At 45.0% G+C, this 22,904-nt stretch overlaps 1 protein-coding gene across 1 annotated transcript; it reads right to left on the bottom strand.

Annotated features, from left to right (window-relative positions):
* Window positions 1–784: 784 nt before the first annotated feature.
* LOC142459460 (transmembrane protein 11, mitochondrial) lies at window positions 785–22,563 on the bottom strand. Its single transcript, XM_075561055.1, has 2 exons — window positions 22,181–22,563; window positions 785–1,662 (listed from the first exon to the last, which is right to left on the bottom strand). Exons 1-2 carry the CDS (start codon window positions 22,240–22,242, stop codon window positions 1,146–1,148), a joined length of 579 nt encoding a protein of 192 aa, XP_075417170.1. The 5' UTR covers window positions 22,243–22,563; the 3' UTR covers window positions 785–1,145.
* Window positions 22,564–22,904: the final 341 nt, after the last annotated feature.

The raw sequence follows: 22,904 nt of genomic DNA, 5'->3' as shown, positions 1-22,904 counted from the left end.
CAGTTTCCATGGAACACCCAAAACTGTTGGCCACCTAGAGTTCTGAGTAGGCAGAAACTTAAACTTTATAAATCCTTAGGTATCCCAGGCCCCTTTTAAAATCTGAAAGTTCTGGATCTCCCCTCCCTGCCAAAGTAGCCCAGTCTCACCCTACCTGTGAAGCTCCCCCATGCTTCCCAGGTTAAGAATTCCTCCCTCTTCATCAGACCTTTCTAGTGGGTGAGCTTAAACTAGGTCAGACAACTTTTAAAAAACAAATCGTGTATAGCTCTTTAAAGGTGACTGAGGAGCAGAGACCTTGGGACGGTTACTATTTAAGGTAAAGGGTATCTGGCCTCTGCAGAGGAGATAATTGTTCATTCATTGAAGCCTTGGAAAGCATTTTGTTCAGTGGAGGGAGAGGGGTGTTCTCAAAGACAGGGAGCATGTACCAGGTGGGTTCAGGGTGCACTAGGAACCACTGGTGCTTTAAAAGATACGGGTTCTGTCTCTTAGACCAGAATCTCTGGGGAAGCAGTCCCAGGCCCCAAGATGCACCCAAGAGAACCTCGACCTCTAGGGTATATCCCCTTACCTCATTTTGAATACCATGAAAGCAAGGTCATGGCTTCAGGGAGGCCTTGTTGCCTGGGGTCCAGGGCTACCTTTCTTAAAGCCTTCTCCTGTGTGGGTGGAAACCTCAAGCTGCCACAAGGAGTAGGGCAGGCAGGCCATGAGGCCCTCTCCTTGCATGTGCCCAGAGCAGACTACAAGTAAAGCATGAAGAGAGAAAACACCTGCAATTGAAACACTCATTTTAATGGTCAATAGCTTCTGGTTGGCTCTGGATGGTACAGTTAAACAATATACTTAAGACACCCTTACCCAAAATGTGTTCACACCCCTCAGTAGCATTTGCTTCATCAGCATTCCACTGCCCAGTTAGATGTCCACAGCTTCAGACCCCTCCTTGGTTATAGAGATCCACACTTTAGTGTAATGAGCTAAAGGACCTCATGGCACACCCCTGATCACTGTTATTTTTAAAAAATAACAAATATTAACCAAATACCTTCCCAGGCTGTGCTGTTTCACAGGGCAAAGCTGGGCAATCTGAGTACTGTTGTCTCTGGGCTGTTCTGCGTTCTTTCCCTTCCCTCCTGAAATCATACAGCATAGAGTTCATAGATCTTCTTTACACAGTATGCCAGGGCAGCAAATGCTATTGTGTTGTGCAGTCTCTTTCTGTGCAAGTCATCCTTCCGGACCAGCACCACTGGGGTGGAGGAAGTGAGTGTGTGCAGAGGCAGACGCGACAGTTTGTAGGCATCATACTCCACTTGGTACTTGCAGCAAGGGTCAAACTGCCAAGAGATCCCATACAGGGTACAGCAGGCCAGGCTCAGCACACCAGCTGGCAGGGAGATGTAATGAGAATACTCCAGGGGCAGGGCCAGTGGGGTGCAGAGGCAGGCAGTGCCCGCCAGCACAGCGGTCTTGTGCAGGCAGTTGCCCACAGTGATCCAGCGGGCAGTCTCGTCACCGATGCGTGTGGGCTCAATCACAATATACTTGTACTGTGCTTCCAAGGCCTGTTCCAGCTCATATTCAAACTGGTCTTGCGCATTCTCCCCATTGTAGATCTCGTGCACAATGTAGCAGTCTGTAGCAGAGAGGCTCACCCTGGGGTGGAAGGGTGGGCAGGAGAGACATGTCAGGCAAGCAGCACTAATACATAGCTTTACTAAATCCTGGCAGCATGAAATCTGATCTGAAGGCAACATACCAATTGGTATTTAACTCCTGAAAACAGAGATGAGGAGACGACTAGTCTTGGAGCAATATGTCCTGCACCAAGGGGGTTGTCAGCCAGGAGCCCATGGGAGAATAGGGTTTGTCACACCCAGAATCACAGTAATGCAAACACAGCAAGATCGGCAGAATGAAAGCTGCTATTGAATTGACTGGGCAAATGCCAGTGGAGGAGTCCTTGGGGAAAAGACGACACCTGGGTCAGATGCTAGAATACCTTGTCCCACCACACCCCTGCTCTATTCCCCAAAAGTCATCCTTAGCCCTCAGAACAAACAAACTGCTTAATCTTGGGTGATGAAGATGAGAACTGCTTCTGGCCTTTGTGAGTGGCATGTTGAACAGAGCACTCAGGGTTCTTAAATGTCCCCAGCCACTGGCACCTCACTGCTGGAAAGGGCCTCCACGGGGAGAATGAGGTCACCAGTGCCCTAGCCCACAACTAAGATCAAACCAAACTCACTTCCATTCTGACTCATCATGACCTTTTGAACCAGAGTAGAACTGCCCCCTGAGAGTTTCTGAGACTGTAAAAAGCCCTTCCTTTCTCCCAGGGAACAGCTGGTGATTTTGTACTGTTGATGTTGGGCTCGCAGCCCAACAGTAACCACTGTCATCAGGGCTCCTTACAACTAAGACAACCTCTGGGAAAGGACAGCTTGGGATCAAACAAGAAGCACTGAGATAACACACCCTCCCTTTCAAGTAAATTGCCAACTGGCCCCGGCTCCCACAGGCCTAAGGAGCAGCCCAATCCTGCAGTGCCATCCCTGCAGCACTTTTGACCTCTGCAATCCAACTTCCTGCCAGGCACCTTGAACACAGGGTCTTGTACACCTATCAGGTAGCTTCCAGCCAGACCACTCTGCCCTCCAACCTTGTTCTGTGTTAATCTCTTAATTCAGAAACTCTGCCCTGGTCCCGGGAAGGACATAATAGCCACAGCTCCTGTTTGTGTATCACTGACGGCTACACAGTACTATCTCCTGTCACAGGCCTCAGTAAAGAGCAGTCCAGTGCCACTCCGCCCACCCCACCCCCAAATGTCCCTAGTCCCACCAGAGGAGCTAGTTGTCCCCCTGCAGCCTCCATCTCACTCACTGGAACCGAGGTCCTTCAGTGGGCAACAACAGTCCCCAGATTTCGGACAAATGGGCTTTGCTGTGAAACAGGTATCTTTCATGAATGTATAACATTAGCAATAAAGATTTCTTTCTTAGAATGAAGGTCACCCTCAGGCCCTGAATGCAACGTTAAGGTAGCCCCTAGCCCTCAATCAAAGAAGCCATCATTGGTTCAGGGCAGTGGAACCTGGAATTGTCAGACGCAAATGTTAAGTACTCAGGGCAGGCTGAGTGATTAGTGTGTGCTAAACCAGGGATCAGCAAGCTAGAAACAGAAGAACCAATCCTGCCCCTCACAACAATGTAAAAAATATTTGAGAGCCATAAACATTTTAACGACAAATCAAAATTATTGGAGTAACTGTTATTTTCAACTTTACTTCAGTTGCATGTACATACCTAAATAGCCACATATGGCTGACCCCTGTGCTGGACAGACAGGAGGACCGAAAGCTCCCATCAGATTCCTAAGGGGACTTCAGAACTTTGAAGGCCACTTTTTGTCAAACTACTAGCCATACCCATTGTCTTCAACTAGACTGTAGATTCTGACTCGGAGCCCGGTAGGGCAGAGCTTTACAGAAGCAGACAGTTGCATCTTTCTCCTGCATAGCAACGAGTGACCGTTCCTTAACAGCTCAATATTTAACCCACTGGGCATCAGAGGCACTCATTAAGCTGAGTGCTGGAACAAGTATGCTCACCAAAGACGGGGCAAGCAGCCCTTCAGAGACGGGTGGACCAAAGACATGGCTGCATGCCAGCCATCTGTTATGCTTTGTAGTATAAATCAATAACTACTGTTTCTGAAAGGATTCTAAGAACCCATCCATATTTCCAAAATGGGCCCACTACAATTTCCCCTTGGTGTTGATTCACTCAGCAGAAAAGAGATGTGAGCGAAAGTCTGTTTCCATCACTCCCAGAAATAATCAGAATGTTGCCCACAACTTTCAGCAAACAAGCAGACAAAGAAGGCAAGTCCTACTCCCTCTGAATGAGTCACCAGGAACTTTCCTGTGGTCACATCAGAAATACTGGACAAAAGTCCTGGACTGATCACCACTCCTGTCCCTGCTGACAACGGCAGGAGTTGCAGTCCTCCCAGGAGGAGCTCCATTCCTTGGCAGTCTGTGGCCAAGGCAAGTGTTGTTCATTATGTTAAGTACCTCAGCCAGAGACAGGGTCATGGGGATGTGCTAATATGTGGTGCTGGTGTGCACATCAGCTGTGTCCTGCTGAGTACAATGGAGGTGGAGGTGTCTGCAGTGTGGCCATCACAGGTGAGCTTTGGGAGTCGCAGAGCCTCTCTGCATAGAGCAATAAAACCTTGTGTCAAGCTGGGGGGAGAAGAGCACCTGGCATCTACAGAAGTAGGTGTCCGGTATCTCACCATGATGTACAAGGCAGAACATTCTTGCCCAAACCCAGACTTACCCTCAAGGTGCAGACCTGCAGTATCCTGAACGTAGTAAAAAGCAGCCCTTAGTCCTGTACGGAAATGGCCTCTGAAACCCCCATCACTTGGAATAAGGACAGCTCCGTCTTGAGATTTATCATAGGGCCATCCCATCTCTCCAGCCACCCCAGTGCTGCCCACTGTCCACCCCTCTGTGAGCCTCACTAGCACTACCCATACCCTCTTTTCCCCAACCTATTCCCAGGGCAAGGGACAATGCTCTCCTAGGATTTGTTAGGACACGTTTATGTCCATGGATCCCAATATACCCAAAAGTAGAAAGCCACAGCACTGAGTCCCCTTACCCTCACAGTAGGTACACGGGCAGCGGCAATAAGACTGTGCAGGCAGGAACTGGTTGGTGACAGTCAAATCCTTGACCAGAGGGCTACTCTCAACTGCAGAACAGTCTTGCTAACACTCCAGCTTACAGCAAGGGGGTGGGAACACAGCTGCACTTAATCCCTGGCCTGTCCCACGTCTGATTGTCAGGGCAGCACGATCACTCCATCCCTCTTCCTTATGAATATAAACCAAAGACACGCAATGTTAAAACCAGGAGAGAACAAGTCACACAACCCATTTTCCAGGCAATTAAGAAGTCTCTGGAGTCAGCCCAGAAGGTAGGCCACCCCCACAAACACTCCAACCCTTCATCCATAAATTTGCTGAAAAGCTGCCTAGAAAAGGACAGAGACTGGGTCTGCCACTAGGAAAAAAGGACAGGGAGTCTACAGAAGTAGCTGGCCAGTAGCTCACCATGATGTACAAGGCAGAGGCAGCCAGAAACCAAGCCAAACTCACTGCGGAGTCGACGCTGACTCACAACAACCCTTATAGGGCAGGACAGAACTGCCCCTGTGCGTTTCCAAGACTAACTCAGGAATAGAAAACATCACCTTTCTCCCTTGCAGTGGCTGGTGGCTTTGAACTGCTTACCTTGCAGTTAGCAGTCTAACTTGCAACCATTGGCCACAAAGACTCCCAAAAGGCAGCCGTTTCCATAAAACAAAAATGCACACAAGAGTAGGAATACTCTTGTTAACAACAATCTGACCTGGCAGGCAGTACCCACAACTCTACATTACTCGGTGGATGTGTTAGCCCCCTCCCCTCTGCAAATCCAAACCTCTGAAACTGCCCTGGACTCAGTTCTTCACCCAGGTATATGAAGCCTGGGTGATCAACAGCCACTGTGATTTTGCGGCAAACTTTCCTAGTTACATGGAATAGAACTGTAAAAATCTGGTGAGAAGGTTGCCATGAGACACTTAATAAAGCACAGTGATACCTATGGTCATAACCTTGCCCTTACTCAAACCTATGGTCATAACCTTGCCCTTACTCAAACCAAAAAATCAACTTGAAAAAAGCTACAGGTCACACACATCAAGTCTCGCCACATAAATAAGGGGTGACACGTTAATCTACGCACTGCTCTCACTCAGGCAACATCTAGTGCTTACGCTAGCACACTAGAACGATTGTGCTCTCGAGATTACACAGACCTCTCTCCAACCACTGTGCCATAAGGGAGGAAAGCAAAAGGACAATTAAGAAAACAAAGGCAAACAATTGGAGAATGAGTTAACTATTGCAAAAAGGCCCAGATCAGAGATGAAATCAGGAAGTTTCTAGAAACCAATGAGAATGAAAATACAACATACCAAAACCTTTGGGACACAGCAAAGGCATTTATCAGAGTAAAGTTTGATAGCAATACATGCACACATGAAAAAGGAAGAGAGACCTATGGTTGATATGCTGGCACAAAACTTAAAACAATTAGAGCAGAGTCAAAAGGACAATCCTACTAATAGCAAAAGGAAAGAAACAAAAATCAGGGCAGAGATACAGGAGAGGGAAAACAAAGAAAACTATGGAAAAATTTAATGCAGCTAAAAGTTGGTTCTTTGAAAGGATTAACAGAATTGATAGACTGCTAGCAAACCTAACCAAAGGAAGGAACAAATGTCAATAGCAAGAATGAGGGATGAAACGGGGGACATGACAACAGGCCCTAATGAAATAAAAAATATAATTATACGTACTATGAAGTCCTGTACTCTTAACGAATTCAACAACTTGGAAGACATGGACAAATACTTGGAAACGCAATCCCTCCCTAGTCTATCCCAGATGGATGTCAAGAACCTCAACAGACCCACAACAATAGAAGAAATAGACTAGGTTATCAAGGGATTACCAACAAAAAGAAAAAATCCCCAGGCCAGGTGGCTTCAAAGGAAATTCTACCAAGCATTCAGGGAAGAACTGACACCAATCCTACAGAAACTCTTCCAGAACATAGAAAAAGATGGGAAACTCCCAAATTCTTTCTATGAAGCTAGTATAATTCTGATGCCTAAAGCAGGCAAGGATCCCATAAGAATTGAGAACGACAGACCAATATCCCTAATGAACACTGATGCAAAAATCATTAATAAAATATGGGTGAGTAGAATACAAAGGCATAAAAAACAAATACTTCACCATGACCAAGTGTGATTCATACTAGGGATGCAGGGATGGTTTTCAACATACGAATGACCATTAATAGCACTTGCCACATTGACATGAAAAATTAAAAGAAAAATTATATTGATAGATGCGGAAAAAGCATTCTACAACATCAATACCCATTCCTGTTTAAGCCACTTAAGAAGATAGAAGGGGTCGCTCAATTCAAAACAGTAGCAAAATTAAAGTTATGAAGTTGCAACAAAAATAATTTTATGGTGGGGTGGTCACCACAACATGAGGAACTATATTAAAGGGTTGGCATTAGGAAGGTTGAGAACCACTGCACAAGGGCATGCAACAGAGCAGCAAGGGGAGCAAACCAATGAAATCCCTGGAAAATACCAAAAATAGACTTTGAGGACAGTGTGGCACTCCATTAAACTCGACTGGAAAACACTCCTAAAGGTCAAAAAACAGATCTGGAACTATTTATAGGCTTTTCCTTTTTTGCCATTGGCTTTCCTTTTGTTGTCATTTTGTTGGTTTTGTCATCCTTTGTTGTTTTGTTTGGCTTTGCCTGGGTTTTGCATTTATTAATGTCTGCATGTCTGTCTAGATAAGATAGGTGAGATAAACAATTTGGAGACAAAAACAATGGGACCTACAGTGCTGGGGGACATAGGAGAAGGGAAGGGGGGTGGGTTAACCAACCATGGACAAGGGAACAACAAGTGAACTAAAATCCATGGTAGAGAAGGGTGTAGGATGCCTACTGAGGCTTAATCAAGGGCAATGTAACAGCGAGGAAATTACTACACCTGAAACAAAGTTGAACATGACCGTGGGATAAGAGTAAAAGGAAATAGAGGAAAGAAGTAGGAGGCAAAGGACATTTAGAGGCCTAAATACAGGAATGTACATATGTAAATATATTTATACAAAACGATAGGGAAATAGATCTATGTACTCATATGTATACATTAAAATCAAAGTTGCAGATGGACATTGGGCCTTGACGCAAGTACTCCCTCAACACAAGAACACTTTGTTCTAATACTCAACATTCTGTGATACTCACCTTCCCAACACGTTGGTTGAAGACAAAATGGGTGCATAAGCAAATGTGGTGAAGAAAGCTGATGGTACCTGGCTATCAAAAGATATAGTGCCTGAGACTTAAGGGTTTGAAGCTAAACTGAGAAGCAACTGAGAAGCAACAAAGCCCACATGGAAGAAGCACACCAGCCTATGTGATCATGAGGTGTCGATGGGATCAGGTACCAGGCATCAAAGACTGAGAACAAAAAATCATATCAATGTGAATGAGGGGGAGCACAGGGCGGAGACCCACAGCCCATCTGTAGGAAACTGGACACCCCCTTACAGTAGGGTCACAAGCAAGAGAGGAGCCAGAGTGCAGTATAGCACCGATGGAACACACAACTTTCTTCTAGTTCTTTAATGCTTCCTCCCCGGCACTATCATGACCTCAATTCTACCTTACAATCAGATTAGATCAGAACATGCACACTGCTACCAATAAGAACCTGCAACACAGGGAATCCAGGATAGATGAACCCCTCAGGGCCAACAATAAGAATAGAACTACCAGGAGGAAAAGGGCAAGGTGGGGAGTGAAAGGGGGAATTGATCCCATCGATCAACATATAACCCCCTCCAAGGGGGATGAACAACAGAAAAGTGGATGAAGGGCCACAGAGGATGATGTAAGATATAGGGCTCCAGTAAAAAGAATATGCTTTGAAAATCCAGATAGGGCAAGATATGACAAAATAACAATCCATAAATTATCAAGGACTTATGAAAAAGGGGGGAGCGGGGAGGGAGGGGGAAAAAAAGGACCTGATGCAAAGGGCTTAAGTGGAGAGCAAATGCTTTGAAAATGATTAGGGCAAAGAATGTGCAGATGTGCTTTACACAATTGATGTATGTATATGTATGGATGTATAAGAGTTGTATGAGCCCCTAATAAAATGTAAAAAAAAAAAAAAGGAAAATGATGATGGCAACATACATACAAATGTGCTTGACACAATGGATGAATGTATGGAATGTGATAAGAGATATAAGAGCCTCCAATAAAAGTATTTTTAAATGTGTCTTTCTTATGAACTTTATTTGCGTAAAATATAACCATGGCTTCAAAGAACGTTAATGACCCCAGAAGTAAAAAAAGAAAACACAAAAAAAACTGAGAGCCACTATAAAGGCAAAGAAAGGAACCACTGCAGAATTTGAATCAGGTTGACACTGGATGGATTTGGTGGCTGAAGATAAGGAAGCTAAATCAACATTATCAACACTGGGGTGGGGGTGGGGTTGATGAAAGTGGCTAAGGTAGCAAAAAGTGTTAAATCATTAACCAGGAAACAACACAGACCATCAAAGAGGGTGAAAAGTTCCTGTTAATTTGGATAAATCAGAAACAAATTGATGGTGAAAGCACATCTGAGACAGTGTTATTCGTGAAAGCTAAAAGTCTCCACAGTTATTTAAAGTCATGGAAAAATGAACTTATGAGTTTGGGGCCTCAGAAACAACTAGTGTCATGTGGAAGATCACATGACACTACACATATAAAACCACTATGACAGGCAACACAAAGCCCTGTGCCAGTCAGGAATGTGTTCTGCTGTGATAAAACTGAAGACACCCAGACCTGTACAAGAAGGTCAAGAGGGAGGCACCCTGGGAGAAGGGGCTGAGAAGAAAACAAGAGTTTTCTCCCAGTATTGTAGTCATGGGTGTGACTAGTTTATTGCTTACAACAGCTTTATGGAAAAACAATTCGCGACCATATATATGATTCACCCATTTAAAGGAGACACTTCAAAGTATATTTTAGTATATTCACAGTTGTGCAACCATCACCATTAGAACACATTCATTACCAAAGGGAACAAGCAGCCACCGAGCTCAGAAGCAACAAAGCCCACCTGGAGGATACACACCAGCCTGTGTGATCATGAGGTGTCGAAGGGATCAGGTATCAGGCATCATCAGAACAAAAAAATCTTATTGTGAATGTGGGGGGAGTGTGGAGTGGAAACCCAAAGCCCATCTGTAGCCAACTGGACATCCCCTTATTGAAGGGTCGTAGGAAGGAGACCAGTCACTCAGGATGCAGTGTAGCAACGATGAAACATACAACTTTCCTCTAGTTCCTAAATGATCCCACCCACCCACCCACTATCTTGATCCCAATTCTACCTTACAAATCTGGCTAGACCAGAGGAAGTACACTGGTACAGATAGGAACTAGAAACAGGGAATCCAGGGTGGATCCCTTCAGAACCAGTGGTGTGAGTGGCAATACCAGGAGGGTGGAGGGAGGGTGGGAAAGGGGGAACCCGTTACAAGGATCTACATATAACCTCCTCCCTGGGGGACGGAGAACAGAAAAGTGGGTGTAGGGAGACGTGGGACAGAGTACGATATGACAAAATAATAATTTATACATTATCAAGGGTTCATCAGGAAGTGAGGAGCATGGAGGGAGGGGGAAAAATGAGGAGCTGATGCCAGGGGCTTAAGTGGAGAGCAAATATTTTGAGAATAATGAGGGAAATGAATGTACAAATGTGCTTTACACACTGATGTATGTATGGATTGTGATAAGAGTTGTATAAGCCCCTAATAAAATGATTTAAAAAACAAAACAAAATCATTACCTCCAAAAGAAACCCTGGGGAAGGGAGGGGGCAAAAAAAGAGGACCTGATGCAAAGGGCTTAAGTAGAGAGCAAATGCTTTGAAAATGATTAGGGCAAAGAATGTACGGATGTGCTTTATACAACTGATGTATGTATATGTATGGATTGTGATAAGAGTTGCATGAGCCCCTAATAAAATGTTTAAAAAATACATAAAGAAACCCTGCACCCTTTAGATGTCACCTCCATATCCTTCCCAGGCTTCTTTCTGCGCCCCCTCCCCGGCCCCCACCAACCCTGGATTAATTTTCTGGCTCTGGTTTTGCCTTTTCTGGACTTTGATTTAAATGAAATAAATACACACATGGTCTTTCATGGCTGCCTTCTTTCACTCAACCTGTTTCCAACATTCACTGTGGTGTATCATCCTTAAACCTGTTATATTCTTTTTATGTGCTTAGCAGTCAATTTTCTATAAACAAAATCAACGACAAACCACACAGGGGAGGGTCTCAACAGTGCTAGACCCCAAAAGATGTCAACAATTGTCCTCTCAGATGATATTTGTAATCTAGCAGGGTCAGAGCAGACCACCAGGTCTTGGTCATGTACACAGAAATACTTAGTGCTCTTAATCGAAAATAAGTTACAAAGGAAATCACATTTGGTAGAGAAGAAACCAGGAGATGTATTAAAAGTTAATGTACTGCTAAAATAGCCACATGAACCCATGAAAAGGTGAGGGTATACAAAAGCTCTGTTTACAAGCATATATTAAGTAATAAAATACACTAAGCTACTAACAGAACTCAACTCTTATTTCTAAAATACTAAGGAACATTAAAATGCCAAGTTCATCATGGAATCCACAACACTGGGCTGGAGAATAGGGTCCCAGGAAAAGTCTGGAGAAGCACATTTGTAGCTAATGACAGACGAGGAAACAAGTTTCAGCAATTAAGAGAGATCTGGTAGCCTAAAAATGTAGACCCCTAAGTCAGGTTTTTCATTTTAAAACATGTGATCACTTAGTCACCACCTGTGATGGATAAGGATTGGGGTTCTACCCCTAGATCTGGGAAAGAACTCTCTAATGGCAAACCAAGAACTGCTCCCTAAGGTGCCCAACAGGGCAGAAAGATTCTACACTGTAGTATGTAGATGCCGGAACGGTGGTCCAACATCATGAATACGGCGTGCAAGTAAAAATTTGAAGACAATTTAAAAACAATGATTACAGCAGTACAACAAGGAAGTGCCAGAAATTTGACTCAGATTCACAAAAGGATATAGAATGATGGATAGATATCACAACTGGCATCAGATGGATCTTGGCTGACAATGGAGATTACCAGAAAAATGTTACCTATGTTTTTATTCACTATGCAAAGGTATTTAATTGTGTCATTCATAACCAATCGTGGGTAACACTGAAAAGTGTGAGAATTCCAGAACACGTGTACGCAGGTAGAACCTGTCCATAGCCCAACAGCAATTCATTCCATAGGAGCATGCTGTGTTGTCAAATGAAACGAGGAAAGGTGTTCACAGAGGTTGTATCCTCTGACCATACTTATTCAATCTGCAAGCTGAGTAGAGCATCCAAGATGCTGTGTGAAGAATAACACGGAGGAAGAATCGTGAACAACCTGCAATATGCAGATGACACAACCTTGATTGCTAAAAGCTAAGCGAACTTAAAGCACTTACTGCATATGACCAAAGACTACAGCCTTTAGAACGCATTACACCTCAACCCAAAACAAAAATCCTCACAGCTAGGCCCTTAAGAAACATACATGGAGAAACAATGGAAGTTTTCAAGGACTTCATTTTACTTGGGTCCACAATCAACACCCATAGATGTAGCAGCCAAGAAATCAAGGGATGTATTACATAGGGCAAATATGTTTTAAGACTACTTTGAAATGTTAAAATGCAAACATGTCACTTTGAGTGACTAAAGTGTACATGACTCAAGCCATGGTGTTTTCAGTTATCTCATAAGCAGGTGAAAGCTGGAGAGTGGTTAAGAAAGACTGAAGAGAACGTGCTTTTGAAGTATAATGTTGGTGATGAATATTAAAAATACCACACACTTCTAGAAAAATGAGCAAACCTGTCTTGGAAGAAGTACAGCCAGAATGCTCCTTAGAAGCGAGAATGGTCAAACTCTGTCTCGTGCACTTTGGACTTATGAGGGGCCAGTCCCTGGAGAAGGACATCATGTTTGGTAGATTTGTCAGCAAAGAAGATAATAAGAAGCACTGACACAGTGGCTACAACAATACAGTCAAACAAAGCAACATTTGTGAAAATGGCACAGGACCGAGCAGTGTCACTCTGTTGTGCACGGGGTTCCACAAGCTGGAAATGACCTGCACCTAATGATATGTAGGACCAAAAGGCACAGGCATATTGGCCCAAATACAGAGGATAGTTCCAAACAATCCCAGGAAAACATTACAAGACATTCACGTCTACTTCACAGACCACATGCAAGAGAACACATTCTTTCATTATTTCTAACAATGGGGATAGGAGCGTCCCAGGTGTAGGAGTCAAGAGATTTAGATTCAAGTTCTCTCTCAGGTATGTAGTGTCTTTATAGTCAAAAGCCAAATATCTGGCTGCTCTGATCCTCTGAGGCTAACAGCTCTAGACTCTCCCAGAGTCCCATGTGAGCAAGGTGGTTCAGTCATTGTGTATAAAACAATAGTAACAGCTGCCAACCACCATCCCAATGTAAGCCACAAGTAGCTTTTTCAATTTAATTTAATCAAATAAAAACTACTGTATATACTCGAATATAAGCTGACCCGAGTATAAGCCTAATTACCTGGGAAATCAGAAAAACTGATTGACTCGAGTATAAGCCTAGGGTGGGAAATGCAGAAGCTAGTGGTGAGTTTCAATAATCAAAACAAATGAAAATAAAATTACTAAAAATTGAGATATCAGTGGGGTAATGTATTTATTTTCAATAAAAAGCATAAATAAAAGGACAAGTCATTTAACATTAGTAAACCAGCACAGTCAGTGGAAAATAGGTTCAACAAAAACAATAAGGTATCAACAATGATACCTTTTAAGAGTACTATTCCCTGAGCTCAATCAGCAACCAAGCTAAAATGTAAAGAGTTAAAATCCTTCAAAACTGGATTCCTCATCATCATCCGTATCCCAATGCAGAGCGTCAGCTGGTGTGAGGTCATCATAGATGCTGTCCTCACTGAGATCGCCGTCATCACCCTCACTGCTGTCATTTTCATACATAGCATTACTAATACGACTTTTCTGGAAGGCACATCACACTATGTCTTCTGGAATGTCTTCCCATGCATCTCAAATCCACTTTGCTATTAACTCTATGTCAGGCTTCATGAGATTTCCTCCTTTTGTTAGTCGGACTTGACCAGATGACATCCATTCATGTCACTGACCCATGTATAAGCCGAACCCGTTTTTCAGCACATTTTTTGTGCTGAAAAACTCGGCTTACACACAAGTATATACAGTGGTTATTTCTGTACCACTCCAGCCTCACTTCAAGGTCCACACATGGCTAATGATTACCCAACTGGACAACATCAATACAGAAAATCTCTAACATAGAAAAGTGATCCTGAGCTACCTGATCTAAAAACTCTACTAGCTCACTGGATTTCACGAAGAACACCTTGGCCCAGAGTTGCTGTTGGCAGGGACAGAGCACAGTAACAGCTGGGAGCTTTCTGTGGTACAGTGATTTATTTGATATGGCTTCAATCCACAGTCTTTATAATTCCCACCAAGCACTAGGCAGGACCCTTCAGACTGAGTATATGGAACTCTAATGGGATTAGCAAAATTTGCCATCCTGCTGAGTATGAAATGAGCTGTCTCAGAAGCAGGAATGTGAGAACTCACTACCATCAAGAAAAACGACCCAGAAACAAACAAACCAAAAAAGATAAAAAGCCAGAAACACAGCACGTTATTTGGACCTTGAGTCTCCTGTGCTGAACCTCCTCAATCTAAGACACAAACGGCTGTAATATCAGAGGAATTGGGGTTGAGATAGAGCACAGGATAGAGTAGAAGCATAAGTGACCTGCCTCCAGGCACCTAAACGTGTGTGTGTGTGTGTGTGTGTGTGTGTGTGTGTTTTGAGTGACCCACAGAGCTGGGCAACTCCAGGCTGATAATGATGACAGACAAGAGTGCCCTTCTTGGGGCACTTATTGGCAGTGCTAAAAGGACGTTGTAACATTGTGTGGGAAACTGAGGAGCTGGAAGAAAGTATAAGCAGCTTACTCTCTACACTCGTGACCACAGGGATTGGGAAACCAGCACTCGTGTTTCAAGGAAGACCTCCATAGTCCCAAGACAACTGATAGCGCCCCAAAATTGCACCTTCCCCAGGGAGAAAGATTTCTCCACAAGTACACTCCGTCAAAATGCTACTACAAAGCTGTTTCCCACAGGTGCCTGGCTCCTCACTTACTCCTCATGTAGGCAGCTAAAGAATGTCTACCTTTTTTTTTAAATCATTTTATTGGGGGCTAGTACAACTCTTATCACAATCAATACACATATCCACTGTGTCATATTTGCACATCTGCCCTCATTATTCTCCAAACATTTTCTTTCTACTTCAGACCTTGGTATCAGCTCCTCATATTTTCCCCACGCTCTCCACCACCCCTTCCTCATGAATCCTTGGTAGTTTATAAATTATTATTATGTCATGTCTTAAACTGTCTAATGTCTCCCTTCAACCACTTTTCTATTGTCCATTCCTCAGGGAAAGCGTTATACGTAGATCCTTGTAATCTGTTCCCCCTTTCTACCCCACCTTCCCTCCACCCTCCCGGTATTGCCATTCTCACCACTGGTCCTGAGGAGTTCATCTGTCCTGGATTCCCTGTGTTTCCAGTTCCAATGTGTACCGGTGTGCATCCTCTGGTTTAGCCAAATTTGTAGGGTAGAATTGGGATCATGATAGTGGGTGGAAAGCATTTAGGAACTAGAGGAAAGTTGTATGTTTCATCGTTGCCACATTGCACCCTGACTGGTTCGTCTTCTCCCTGAGACCTTTCTGAAAGGGGATGTCCAGTTGCCTACAGATGGGCTTTGGGTCCCCACTCCCCATCAATCTCAATGAAATGACTTTTGTTCTTTTATGTCTGATACCTGGTCCCTTCGACACCTCCTGATCTCACAGGCTGGTGTGTTTCTTCCATGGGGGCTTTGTTGCTTCTGAACTAGATGGCTGCTTGTTTACCTGCAAGCTTTTAAGACCCCAGATGCTATATTTCTTGATAGCTGGGCACCATCAGCTTTCTTCACCACATTTACTATGCACACATTTGTCTTCAGTGATCAAGTCGGGAAGGTGTGTATCATGGAATGCCAATTTAATAGAGCAAAATGTTCTTGCATTGAGTAAATACTTGAGTGGAGGTCCAATGTCCATCTCCTGCCTTAATACTAAACCCATAAATATATGCACTTAAATCTATTTCCCCATCCTCATATATATATTTACATTACGCACATGCCTTTATTTAGACCTCTATAAATGCCCTTTGCCTCCTAGTTCTTTGCTCTATTTCCTTTTAATTTCCTCTTGTCCCACTATCATACTCAGCCTTCATTTGGGTTTCAGTAATTCCTCTTGGTTACATTGCCCTTGATTCAAGCCCTACCAGGCCTCTTACACCCTCCTTGCCACTGATTTTGGATCACTTGTTGTTCCCTTGTTCCTGAGTCTGTTAACACCACTTCCTTTCCCCCACCTCCCCACATCCCCCTGAAACCATCAGTCTGTTGCTTTCTCCTCCAGATTGTTTATCCGCCTATCTTACCTAGATAAAACCTGAGCGGTAATAATAAACACAAAAACAAGACAGAGCAAAACAAAACAAAAGAAAAAAAAAAACAAAAAATGCCTGTAAATAGTTCACGATCTGTTTGTTGACCAAAGAATGCCTATCTTTAAGAGCAGTCAGATGCTTCTTTCACCATCTAGTCCTTTTGTCTCTTCAATGCCCAATGCTTATCATGAAATGTTCTCCTAAAGAGCTCACCATATCCAAGATTAACACACTGTTTGTCCTATAGTGTATGTGCTAACTGGAGACTTACAGTTACTATATAAACCCATTGTTGAATAAACTCTAAACTCCACTTCTGATATTGAAGATCAGTCCCCTGTGCTCAGCTTTTCTGTCTCCCTTTTTCCTACAATTGCACCGTTATCTCCTCAGGACCCCGTTAGACTGTGGGGCTGTTCCCCACAACATTGCCAGAACAAGGCAGACAGCAAGGGGCTGCATAGCTGAGAATCCAAGGACCAGAGAAATGCGCTTGCGGAATAGCTGAGAAGAAGCTGTCCTGACTGAAGAACTGTATCCTGAGTATTTCTGATGCTGAGCTGTATGAACCTGTTCACTTCCCTATTAAACCCATAATTTGGAATATCATGTGTGAGTTCCATGTAGTCACTGCAATGAATTATTGAACCGAGAAGAGAAGTAGAGTGCTGTAGAAGGGACTATTGCCATCAAAACTGGTAAAAAGGTTGAAGGAGGGATCATACACATTTGACCTCCACCTCATAGGAATCAGACCTAGGCTCATGCTGATTTGTGTCTCTTTCCCCATTGTGAATCAGAGATCAAACATCCTCTCTCCCCCTCCCCCACTGTAGCACTGATTACATATACTCAGGACCCAGTAACTAGAGAAAATGTGGACTAAGTCAAAGCTTTTAGTCTCCTCCTGCTTCACTGGGCACAGGGTGGCCCACCACCTCCCATGAAGGTGGAATTGCACTGCTAATGCTGGGGCACAAAGTGTTTCGATTAGAATCCAGAGCGCCTGAATGAACCCAGGAAAACAACCTTCAACTACAGACATGAAGGCCCATTAGTCAACTATAGTGGATTCTAACCTAAAAATCTCCAACTAATGGGATCCACTGTGCAGGCTTCTATCTTCCTACCAAGCAGAATACCACACATATGGGTTAAACAACTACAGACCTAAGTACCAACCCTATCTCTGCTTGGCTCGTCCAAACTAGGAAGAAAGATCCCTCTACCATACACAAGAGCCAGAGTGGGAGTCTATCAGGAAAGAGTAAAAATCTGAGAACCTTAAGGGTCCCCAGTGCTAAAAAGGCCTTGATCAGAAAGGTGGGTATGTCACCCCAGGAACTTCTAGCTCACCTGCTCAAGTTCATCTGGCAGCCTAACCCTCCCGTCAGCCATCCAATACCAAGTCTAAGATCACTGATGAATGCAAAGCTAACAGAGAAGACAAGTGCTACTGGAAGTAAGTGTGGTACGCTAAGAGATGCCGAGAACTGGCTAAAAAAACACTGAGCCAAAGGCTGTACAAGTCAGGAAAGGGAGGCCAGAAGAAACAACCTTAATTGTAAATATAATTGAGTCCCATCCAGTGAACCAGTACCCTGATCACCACATGCCTCTGTACAGCCTGCTCCCTCACTTCAGAGTCAGAAACAAATGAAGTCCTTCTTCACATAGTTACAAGAAGGGTTAACTCTGTGCACATGGCTGTACTCACATTTCAAACATCACTGAGAAGAACTTGACGTGCTGAGGGCTCTGGGAGAATGAAGGCAAGCAAATTAGCCCACCAGGGTGGTCTGAGCTGACACACAGGTGGCAAAACACACATGTACCTGTGCTGTCCTCGATGAGCACGTGTGGCACAGACGCCAATGACAAAAGTGACATTATTTTTGATGTGCTCACTGCCAGTGAGCAGGATTTTGGGTAAGAATGCAGGTTACAGCTCAGTCTGATGTTCTTCAGTACAAACACTACTGAATCCCTAGATTTAATGGAGTGAAAAGAAAAGGTGACATCAGTAACCATCTTGTTCTTTCCACCCCTATTTTAGATAGAACTTTCTATGCTATTAGAAACCAGATGTATCTGCTCTGTCCAATACTGCAGCTGCAAGCCACTGAATGATGCTGTGCGCCTGGATAAGTGCATTCCTAAGGGTTGAATTTTTTCATTTAATTTTATTTTATGCCATATGTGGCTAATGACTACCCAATTAGCACTGTTGAGGAACGAGGTAAAGCAAGAAATTAGGCACTGTCTAAACTGGTCCATAAATTACAACTGACAGCAGTTACTCTTCAGAAATCTGACACTGGGCAGGGCCTTTAGATACAAGGCATATGCTGCAGTTTTCTCAAAAATGTTCCAGCATAAAGCGGATTCCAGTCGAGTGCATCAACTCTGAAAAGTGGTCTCCTACTGTCCGCTGAGAATTAAGTCAGTCAAATATGACATGGAGAAGTCATTCAAGAGAACCATAAACAGCTTATTTCAATCTTGAGACTCAGTAACAATCCAGTCTGATCACTTCTAGGGGTCCCAACCCAACAGTTTTCCACCAAATAAACAGAAAGCGAGGTGCAGCCCAGAAGGCAGCTCCCTAGACAGCAGTGGGTTATATCTCCCTCCAGTGCTCAGCAAGGGAGGCCCTGAAGCAAACTAAGGAAAAGGACTGGAGTTGAACCTGGCCAGAGCCTTACAGGAAAGGGATCTATGTAATCAAGGGGAGCAATGGTGCCATCCAGCCCAAACCCTGATGCCTCGATTGCGTTGACACAAGACATCTGCATGTGTGAGCACAACATTCGAAAGGGTCCAACAGCAATCCCTACAGATAGATACCTTGCAGTCAAATCGAACATGTGCCCTATCCAAAAGCCAGCCTCTATCCAGTTTGTCAAGGAAAATTGGGGTGACATCTCTCAGTTTTAAGTGCTAGCAGCTAATTCTTTTGAAAATCGAGGGAAAAGGGATGAATGGGCAAATGCTAGCTTGTATGTGGTTTTGCAACAATAACCACTGCCAAAAAGGGGGAGGAAATGTTACAGATGCTGATAGGAATGATACATAATCAATCACCTCATGGGAGTTGCTCTTTTAGTTTGGGGACTTAGGATTGGTCTTGTGGGAGAATCCACTCAATGGGCCTAACACAGTTCTTAACGTTTATGTCTTACTTCCCAGTAAGGTGAGTAGTGTCTGGGGTCTTAAAAGCTTCATGTGGCCATCTAAGATACAACTATTAGTCTGGAGAAAGAAGACAACCCAAGGGGTAAAGAAGGAATTGGACTTCAGGGTTGTCTACATGTACCACTTGCCTCCACCTCAAGACTGAAAGGATTCCATGGAACTTGGCTACCACTACTGAATGTTCAGGAACACAATAGGTGGATCCTAAGGAGGCTTTCTACTCTCATAAAAATGTAAAGTCTTGGTAGAAATTCTACCCAGTCCTATTGGGTCGCTATGAGTTGGAATTGACTCGATGGCAGTCAATTTGATTTTGGAGTTATTTTTAAAATAAGCCAGGAGGAGGGTGACTATAGTACAGAACCTAAAATACTTAAAAGAATTCAGATTTATTGGACCTACTGTGACTCTTGGGAATACCAAAACTTTGGCCCTGGATTGCTCTTCAAACCATGAAATGAAACTATTCCCTGAAGCCAAGTTTAAACGAATACCCTAGCCCAATGAGTAAACACAGTCACGCAGGTATTCCACTTCCTTTAATATACAGATATAAGGAGACTGAATATATATATATATATATATATATATATATATATATATATATATATATATATATATATATATTCCCCCTCCCCCAACATGTCAACAGCTACTTTAAAACCCTTGTGAGAGTTGGAGAGGAGGGATTTAAGTAAACTGAAATGAGACAAGTAAAACAGAAAAGAAAAATTTTACTTCAATACGAGAATATAACTAAAGGTACTGATTGGTTTGTCTAAAACTATGGAACGGAAGTGGATTTTTTTTTGAAGTGGATTTTGTGTGCTTATCTTCACCACCATCCTGACACCCCCCCCCCAAAAAAAAAATCCCTTCAAATGAATGTCCAATAGTTTGGGAGCAGATTCGACTTACTGGTTTGGATAAAAAGGAAAAAGTTCCCAATATGTTCTATTTTCTTATTTACTGTGTGCTGGCACTACCCCTATATCTTGGTGGGATCCCCATTTGACCCTTTCAGCCGCATTTATCCAATAAAATGGGACATTTTTCCCTCAAACGCCCAGAATTCCCTAAGCAGTTATTTCCGATTATTAACAGATGAGATCTTGAAAAAATATGCTTGTTTTAAAGCCACTTGGAAACCTCAAAGTAGTGAGGTAGCACCTAAGAAATACCTGGTGGGTGTAAGAAAACATAGGTGTTTGCTTGGCCCTGCATTTCCAAGGATGAGGAAATGCAGAATAGACAAGACTCTGTAACTCTTGAGCTCAAGAATAAAATGCAAGTTTAAGAGTTCTATCACAACAGCCAAACAAAAATATCTGGGCTAGGCGCGCTATCTCCAAGCAACGGTAATGTATAGTGTATGTGATGGAACCAAAGACTCGTAATTCGGAGGCAACTTTTGTTTAGCGTGTCAGCAAAAATATTAATAAAAACACACACTCTCCTTTCTTGCCAACCTCTACTATGCCAACCAAACCTTAAGAGGACGGATAACTAGAAAAAGTAAACACAAGGAGCCCACTGCCACCTAACAGAATGGATACTCGAAACAGGCAAACAAACAAAAACCCACCTCAATGCAATCCAACCGATTCGGGCTCAAGAGGACACCGTGAGTTTTCAAGGATCTAAGTCTTGGGCACAAAACCTCCAGAGGAGCGCGGTGGGTTTGACCCACACGGATCTTGTTTTAGCAGCCTAGCACATAATCCGCTGAGTCACCAAGGACTGTTTAATCGGGGTGGTCCCACCAAACACATGTCTCCCAAACTTCCCTAGGACCTAAAACGGCTTCTCTGGCTGAAACAACTCTCTAGCAAGGACTTCAAATTCCACAGGAAACACGCAAACTTCTCCAATCGCGTTTCCTAGAAAGGCTCTCCAAACCGAGATCCACCTTGGAAGAAATATGCGCCTCGCTCCCTACCCACATATTAGGAAAGGACTGTTTGCAGGACTTGCCAAGCAGGAAAGCCCTAGGAAAGTTCAAGAATGCCCTCCGGGAAGAGATACACCTAACTAGCAGGGTGAGCGCTCTCCCACCGCTCCCGTCCCCAGGAACGTGCAAACTCGCAAGGCTTTCCCGCAGCCGGCCCGCTCTGCCCTCCCAACCACCGGCCGCTGCCAGGAGGAATTCTTCCCAGAAGGCGCTCTCACCGCGCCGTGGGCCTCAGGGGTCATGCGCGTGGCCAGCCTGGGCGGGTGCTCCGAGCGCCGCCCGACTCGCGGACGAGGCGGGCCTCTGGGCCCTGTGCGGGGCGCCCGGGCCTTTCTGCAAACTGCGGCCCGGCCTCTGCCCCCCTGGAACCCCCGACCCGCGAGGCTGAAGCTCCGGCTCCCCTCACCCGGCCTACAGGCTCCCCGGGAACCCTCAAACTGCCCGCGCTCCCGGTAGCCAGCTTATGCCTGGCCCCAGCGAACCCTGGTTCCCAGCCGGGACCAGACCCTTCGGAACTGAACCCCGGCGTGTCCCGGTGGGGAACGAGGAGGGCGATCGGGGTGACTGCGCCTGAGGCGCGGCGGACGCTGTAGCCCAGGACCCTCCAGGGGGCTCCCCGGCTCGTGAGCGGCCTCCCCCGGGGGCACAACCACCACCGAACCGAACCTCTCTCGAGTGCTGCTGCCGCTGCTGCTCGGGCCCAGGCGCCTCCTTCCCCAAGCGGCCATCTTGGAGACACTCTGTTCGCAAGCGCCTGGCGCCAAGGAGACCCCAGGCCGGCCGCGGGCCGAAGGGAACTGTAGTCCGTCCGCAGCCCCGCGGCCGCGGGGACACCCGGACCGCACGGCGCCGGACTGTAAGTCCCACGGTGCACCGCGCGCCGGAAGTCCCGCCTCCTGGGAGACGTCGTCCTCGCAGACCGACGCGGGCCGCCGGGAAAGCGGAGCCTGTGGAAGTCGCAGCCCCAGGCTGAAAGGCTGAGGTCTCTGTCGCCCGCCACTGACCCGTCCTTGGATTTCCAGAGCAAGTAGAGGGAGAGGGAAAGAAAGCGCCTACAGCTCCCAGCATGCCACGCTGCGCTGCCCTCCGCGAACCCGCACCAGCTGTGCTTCCTGCCCTTGTCCCCGGGCCGGCCAAGCTCGTGGCCCTGCCCATTCGCGGGTTGGGTCCTACCCTGGACCCCTGGGCCTCTGCCGTTTCCAGCCGTCTCTGCTCACTTAAGTTAGCCGTGGCGGTTCTCAACCTGGGAGTCGCGACCCCCTTGGGGTCCAAACGACCTTTTCACAGGGGTCGCCCGATTCATCCCACTAGCAACATGACAGTGATGAAATAGCAACGAAAATACTTTTATGGGGCAATGAATGTACAAATGTGCTTTACAAGATGTATG

The sequence above is a fragment of the Tenrec ecaudatus genome, chromosome 10, assembly GCF_050624435.1.
Source record: "Tenrec ecaudatus isolate mTenEca1 chromosome 10, mTenEca1.hap1, whole genome shotgun sequence".
Taxonomy (NCBI): Eukaryota; Metazoa; Chordata; class Mammalia; order Afrosoricida; family Tenrecidae; genus Tenrec; species Tenrec ecaudatus.
Note: the sequence above shows the minus strand (reverse complement) of the source record. Positions and strands in the feature narration are given on the sequence as shown.